The sequence below is a fragment of the Chrysochloris asiatica genome, unplaced genomic scaffold (assembly GCF_000296735.1).
Source record: "Chrysochloris asiatica unplaced genomic scaffold, ChrAsi1.0 scaffold00067, whole genome shotgun sequence".
Taxonomy (NCBI): domain Eukaryota; kingdom Metazoa; phylum Chordata; class Mammalia; order Afrosoricida; family Chrysochloridae; genus Chrysochloris; species Chrysochloris asiatica.
The window spans coordinates 10,032,210-10,039,972 of NW_006408585.1; the positions used below are offsets into that span (position 1 = coordinate 10,032,210).

Genomic DNA, 7,763 nt, shown 5'->3' on the forward strand with positions numbered 1-7,763 from the left:
GAAACCACTGTCAGCTTCAAGGGAGAAAGATGTGGCAGTATACTCCCATAAAATTACAGCCTTGGAAACCCTCGAGGACAACTCTGTCCTGTTGGATTGTTATGAGTAGGAAATGACTTCATGCCAACTGTTTGGATTAAAAAAAAAAAAAAAAAATGTATATGTGACATTGATGTGTTTTATTTTTCTGCAGGCCTCAATTATTGGAACTGTCAACTCTGCCAATCTATGGACGTATTTCTCTTCCGCTATGAGCAGACCAATTATATTATACATTTGTCTGGCTTTCTGTAGCCTCCTGGTTCTCAATTTCCACCCACAATGTCTAGCCTTCCCCAAGATGGAAAGGAGGGAGATAGCACATATTCATGCAGAAAGAAGGCAGTCTGATGAGAGGACAGGAATAAAAGACCTAGAAAATAAGTCCAGAACTTCTGGTCAAATGCCTCAGTTGGTGGTCTCTGAAGATTCAGTGTCAGTGTCAGAAGACCCCTCAGGAACATCACTAAATGAAGTGTCCCCTGTTACTGAAGGAACCCATGCTGCAGGAGGCAGGCTCACAGAGCCTATTGGCCCTGGTGATTACATTCCTACCAAGTCAGTGGTCCCCACAAGTGAGGAGGAACTGTTTGGTCCCAGCCAGCCAGAGAGAACATCCCCTGAAAGCTGTCTTTCTAAGGCCAGGTTAGCCACTGCAGTTGCTGTAACTGCTCCTCTCAACACTGAGGAGAAGGAAGACCACTTTAGCAGTACCAACATTCTGCCCACTGTAGAAGTGACCACAGAAGCAACACAAGGTTTTCTGAAGCATTTGGATGGTCTATTATTTGCATCTGAAAGTCAGGAAGAAGTTAGTGTGGGCTACTCAACTTCATCCCATGTAAATACTAAAGAAACACTAACCACCAATCTGAGGATTAAAAACTTTGAAGCAGCCACAGAGCATAGGGCAACCTCTCTTCCGGGTTCTGAACCCACAGCCAGCACTGAGCCTGAAAACCTGACACCTGATCGAGAGAAATCTCCACAGACAACAGCTGATAAAACCCATGCTACTGCCACCAAGCACTTGGTTGCAGCCTCTGAGGTTGCTTTCAGTGTTGAGCCAGAAACTGACAGCCTCCCTGGATTCCCTGGCCTCACAGCCAGCATCAGCACAGCTGTTCCAACTGCCTCTGTGTTAAGTGATGAATGGGACGACACCAAATTAGAGCGTGTAAGCCAGATAAGGACCCCAAACCATGGAGACAACACAGAGACTCAGATGAGAATGGAAACATTTCAGACAGTTCAAGTCACCCCTGACAGTATGGAAGGGGTTGAGCCTTTGACAGGGGCTGCAGATATGACCTGGGGCCTGCCTGAAGGTGAAGCACACACTGGGACGCCCCTGCTAATAGCACCAGGAGCTGAGAGATCAGCTGCCTTGATGGATCAGAGTTCCTTTACTCCCACAAGTCCCATGGAAGATGTGAAAGTTTCGGTTGTAAATCTCGTCCAGAATACAGCAGGCTTCGTGGAGTCTACCACAGAAAAGGATGCTGTGTTTTCCTTACAGACAACTGTTTCCATCTCAGGATATGAATCTGATGCATATCAACCACTGGAAAACACATTTAAAGGTAAACAAAAACAAAAACAGAAAAAAAGAAGAAACGTGATAAATAAGAGAAATATAGAATGTTTCAGTTGATTTTAGTTTTTATTTTAAGTGACAGTTAAAGAAATGAGCCCTAGATTTTAATGAAAAGTAAAAGCACACAAATAAAATACTTATTTTATGTAAAGATTGCACTTAAATATACCCTTGTGCCTTAGACTGGATTTTCTACAGAAGCAGAACCTGTGAAACACACACACATATATAAGTTTTTATCAAAGAAATGGCTTATGATTACAGAGTCCCAGGTCCCCAGCAGAAAAGAGAGAGGGTCCCTCCTGTGTGCCCATTATATTGGGTGTAGGTCACACCCCCAAGGAAGCATCCCTTCAATTGATTGGCTGCTCATAGCTGCTCATCATAGAGCAGCTTAAGTTTTGTATTAGTTTTATCACCATGGGAATTGTATTAGGTTTCATCACCACGGAAATAAGCATATCTCAATGCCAAACCTTTGGAAATCCTGGCCTAGTTGAACTGAGACAGAACCCTAACCAGTACAGTCTACCCTTGTCAACTTGAAACCTATAAACAATATGTATAACCTCCAGATAAAGAAAATTGTAATGCCATACTTGTGCCTAACATGATAAAACTAAAATACATACAACTTAAAGTGCACTGGCTCTATTTTCATCTTAAATGTCACAAATCAACAGAGCAAAAATATTTGATGTATATACACACACACACACACAAATATATATATATACATATATATATTTGTTGTTGTTGTTATGTGCAGTGGAGTTGGTTTCAACTCATAGCGACCCTGTACAGGGTTTCCAAGGCTGTAAATTTTTACGGGAGCAGAAAGCCTCATCTTTCTCCCGCAGAACAGCTGGTAGTTTTGAACTGCTGACCTTGAGGTTCGCAGCCCAATTCGTAACCACGATTAACTGTTAATCACAATTGAAATCATAAAATCCTATCTGCACCATCCCACACCTCCTTTCACTAGACCCCTTTGGAAATTAGGAAAACTAATCAGTGGGTGTTCTCCCTTGACCACTCATTCTAAAACTAAGCACATCCATGAAAGCTTCTAAGTCATCCACTTCATACCTTTATAGCCTCCCCCCCCCCCATTTTTGAGAGCTAATATGTAAATTGTCCATCCCTGTCAAGCCAGTACATTGAAGTGACAAGCATGTTCCTTGATATGAAGAATCTTTCATTCAGATTGGAATTCTGAGCAACTGCATCCATAAACAAAAGTCCACTCCAACAAACTGTAGCGTTTGACACTTGTTCACAGTATCAAACATCTTTATCATCATCTTCTCAGGTTCTGGCCAGCTCAATGCTAGTCATACAAACTAGGTCAAATGGGTACCAGCTGCAAGTTTGGGAGTTCACACACACCTCCTGCACTTCAGATCAGCTGGCACCCTCACTCTCAGCCCCAGCCCCCGTGGGCTTAGGGGTTCACACAACTCCCTAAACTAGACCAGCCAGCCTTCCTGCTCCTCGTATCTGAAGGTCAGTGGGTGCCATCAGAACATGTCCAAACTCAGCCCATGTCTTCATTGCTGCATTTCCCCTAGTTCCACTCACATGTAGACCCAGGTGGTCACCAGTTTGCCTGTTCCCTTTAACTTTCAGTCCTAGAGAGGAGTTTTCTCATATGGGCCATCTCCTTATCTTGATGCCTCTAAATCTCATAAACACCAACCTGTATGCTTTGTTTCTCTGCTTGAATCTGTTGTTTTCCCATTAGTTCTGGGATGGTCTTCATGACTTTTCAAATGCAAATGTCCCAACTCTGAAGGTTCTTGATGGGGTCCAAGATTCTACCTAAAGCCCCATACTTTAAAAAGGCTTAAAGTAAAAAGTCTATTTTTTTCAGGTCAAATTCTAAGTTCCCTTTTAGCAAATCCAATCAAGTATAGGCTGAAGTTGGCTTACAAGTCCTCTGTAATCATAATTCCTAATATTCCTATCATATATATATATACACACACATATATATATTACAATAATAAGAGAAACCAATATTCATAAGGCAGTCAAACATATAAACCTTTTACAACACTCAAGTTCAATCTTTTCTTCTCCCTTGGACTAACCCCATTCATATGCATATGGCCTTGGGACTCTGGCAGGGTGGATTCCAGTAGTCCCAGGCCTGGTATCAACCATCCTTTTTAGTCATTGTGTCTTTAGATCCAGGCAACTCCAGAAGCTGCCACTCTCCACTCCACTGAAATATTTTATCCCATGCCCTTTTGTTCAGTCTCCAAAAAACCCCTCACAATTTCATAGGTCTGGAGCCATTGCAATGAACCCTGCTCACAACACCAACTGTTTAAACCAAGTGGGGACCATGTCTGACTTCCTCTGACTCCACAAGAGGGAAGGAGAACCAAATTCAGTATCAGCCCAAGGATGATTTCTATGAAGTGGAGGTCAGACATGCCTCTACCCTATATCAGTGCCTTTAAAATTAGTCAGACTTGAGTACCTATTCAGAAAACTCATCCTTATGATTTTGTTTCTCTAGAACCCCACTCTCAGTACTACATGTCTTAGGCTGGGTTTTGTAGAAAAGCATGTGTGTATATATACATATATGTTGTTGTTTTTATGTGCCATTGAGTTGGTTCCAACCCATAGCAACCCTGTATAGGGTTTCCAAGGAGCAGCTGGTGAATTTGAACGGCCGATCTTGCAGTTCCAATGGCTTTGCAGTCTGGCACATTAACCCACAGTGCCACACCAGTACTATATCTATGTCTATGTCTATGTCTATATCTATCTAACTATCCATCTGTATATCTATATATCTATATATATATAGAGAGAGACAGAGAGAGAGAGACAGAGAGAGTCCTGGTGTAGTGCTAGAGGATAAAGCACTGACCTGCAAGGTGACTCCTTGAAAACCCTATACAGAGTTGATATGAGTTGAAACCAACTTGAGGACACTTAATATATATACACACACATATATATACATACATATAGATGTATATGTAAGTTTATTATCAAGGAAATGACTCACAATTGCAGAGTCCCAGGTCCCCAGCAGAAGAGAGAAAGACCCTTCCATGTGTCCATTATACATTAATATCGGGAGCAGGCCACATCACCAAAGAATCATCCCTTCACTTGACTGCCTGCTCATAGCCACTCATCATAGAGCTAACTTTCATCACCATAGGAATAAACACATCTCAACTGTGAAACCTCTGGAAATCATGGCCTAGGCGAATTGACACAGAACCCTAACCCGTTACATCTTGTGTACAGATCCGTGATTCATAACTGGGGACATTTTTGTCTTTCAGGGGACATTTCACAATGCCTGGCAACATTTTTGATTGTCATAACTTAGAGATGCTGCTAAAAATACTGTAATGAATAGGATTTCCCCACCCCTGTCCCAACCCCCCAACAAAGTCTACAGTGCTGAGGTTGAGAAACCCTGTTACAGAACAATTTTTTCCAATATTTTATTATAAAAATGTATAAACATACTAAAAAAGGTGAAAGACTGTATTTTACATGATATGAAAACAATGTAAAATACTTATTCACACACTGTTATAAAGAAATACATTCTGGATATATCATACAAAAATGGTTATAGTTATATATGTATATCATAATATTAACATATGGATTCTCCAACTTTGTTTTCTTGTGAAGAATTTTATTTAGAAACAAAGGGGAAAAAAAACCCCAAACAAACCAGTAAGGGTAAATCATCTGCTATCTTGATTCTACACTTTCTACTTTATGTCTGAATTTTGCAAACTGGCAAGCCTTATATTTGTTACTGTGGAATCGTGTTTTTCTTTTAGGAGGTGTAGTAGCCCAGATCCCGGCATGAGAAAGAGAGGCTTTATGTAATGTGCATGTGTTCCTTGAAACTGTTTTGGAATAGATGCAATTTGTTACTTACCTAAGTAGCCCAATTAATGAATACATTTTCGTAATTCGTTTATTTAGTAATCAAATTAGTAATGCATTTTGAAGTGTTGTTAAGATTAAATTAAAATGATAAAGGACAGATTGATTTTGTTACAGGTCCAATTCAGTTTTGAAAGACCTAGTTTACTATAAGTTTTCATAGATATTTTTTGATTGACAAAGTTTTTTTTTTTTTTAAATTTTGAGTTCGTATTGTGAATTGGGTGAAGGTTTGTAGAGCAGCTCATCAGTTGTACATTCAACAAATCATGTATTTCATTTCATCTCAATGATTGTAATCCCCTGAATGTAACATCACTTCCTTCCTGTGATTCTTGTCACTACTCCTCCTTTTCTAACCCTTCTGAATTTTGTCCTTATTTAAATGCTGCCCTTGTCATCTTGAATTGCTGATTGTTCTGTGGTGCTTATACCTTATTAGTGTTGCTGTCCCCTCTATATACCTATCTACTGCTTGGCTGAAAATTGAGCAATGAGGGTGAATTCAGTTCCAGACCTGAAGGTTGACCAAGGGCTAGAAAATTTGGTTTTAAAATGACATTAAAAGTTGAGTCCACATGACCAGGGAGATATTAGATATGACTGAGTAAGAAAGTTACTTTGATTTTCTTTAGTACCTTAAGCTAATTCTTGGCTCATTAGGTGATCCAAGACTCTTCACTGAGCAATGAAATCTATAATTCTTTTTTATTATTAGCATCATCAGTATATCAGCACTTATTTAATTTTAATATTGTTTTGTTGTGCCTTCACATATTGCCAAAGAATGTGGGAATACAGTTATTGATATATAATATATATGTTTTAAAATCTTTTTATTTCTTTAAGTTTTTATTGTGAATTGAGTGAAAGTTTACAGGGCAGATGGTCAGTTCTATATTCAGTAGATCCTATTTTGTTTCATTGCACTGATTTCAATCCTCTCCATGTACTATCTGTATTCTTCCCTTTTTTCTTTTGATGTACACATACAAAACATAGTAATCAAAATACATATTCATTTAAATGTCTAAAGGACACACTTTGCAAGCTGGCCTCCTGCCTGCAGGCACACAGCCTTTTCCAATCGGAATCTATAATTCTTACGTAGTAAACAAGCAAGTAAACAAAAACTCTCTCAGTTGCTGTTGAGTCGATTCCGACTTATACCCTCTCCAGGTGTTTCACAGGAGGTGTGCACTTGAGAGTTTTCAATGGTTTTGATAATTGGAAGTAGATAGCCAGGTCTTTCTTCTGAGACCCCTCTGGTTGGATTCAAACCCTCAACCTTTTGGCTAGTAACCAGTGCTTAACTGCTTGTATCACCCTGGGCCTCTTGAATTTATACTAGAGCTTTTTATTTATATAACCTAAAAAATTAGAATGAATTTGGTAATTTTCTGATAATTTTGATTGTTGTATGTTCTCCTTACTCATTTATAATCTCTTCACTAGCTATAGTCTTTGAATAGGAATCATCTTTTTATTCCCAGCACATAGCAAATACCTGGCACTTAGTAGGTGCTCAATTGAGTTTGTGTTTGATGGATGAGTAAGTGAAGACACAGAACCATTCAGCCTGGGGATTCTCTAATTTGGCTGTCTGCCTTGTCCACATTAATCAAACAACTTCTCAGTGTTCTGTGTTAAGAGATGAACAGTAAAGCGATATCTTCCACTTTAATTATTTTGTCCCCAAGAGTTCTAAAGAATGTGAATGATTAAGATCAACAACAGTAGTTATGTATTTGTTCTTAGAAGTGTTTGATAGGTTTTCAAATAGGAAGCCAACACTGCTTTCAATGATAAGACGACGTAGCATCATTCTGTGGCTGACAGAGCACTGTCTTAGGTGCTGGAGGACAACAACCAGGCTCTGATTTGCAATCTACTGGAGATAGGGAAAGAAAAAAAAAAAAAAGGTTCAAGGTGCAAATGTGAAGCACATGTAAAAACCTTGTTCAAACTCACATTGTCCTGTAATTAGGTATATCATTCTATCAAATGCAAAAAACCCCCCAAAATACTCTTAAATTCACAAGTATAAAAGAGTCTAAACTAGGTAGCTACCAAGAAAAGCAATTGCTTCTATTAGAAAAGTAAACAAATTGCAAACACTATTTTAAACCAAGGAGCTCTGGAGCATAGTGTTTACGAATCTGGCTGCTAATCTCACGGTCAGCAATTC

The 7,763-nt window shown here is 39.3% G+C and overlaps 1 protein-coding gene across 1 annotated transcript in view; it reads left to right on the forward strand.

Moving 5' to 3' along the window:
• The first annotated feature begins 204 nt into the window (after positions 1–204).
• Positions 205–7,763, forward strand: part of LOC102828422 (chromosome unknown open reading frame, human C14orf37) — a 174,900-nt gene continuing 167,341 nt past the window's right edge. Inside the window, 2 exon segments of the mRNA XM_006864606.1 lie at positions 205–231; positions 233–1,622. Coding sequence (XP_006864668.1) covers positions 229–231; positions 233–1,622 — 1,393 coding nt within the window. The 5' untranslated portion in view covers positions 205–228.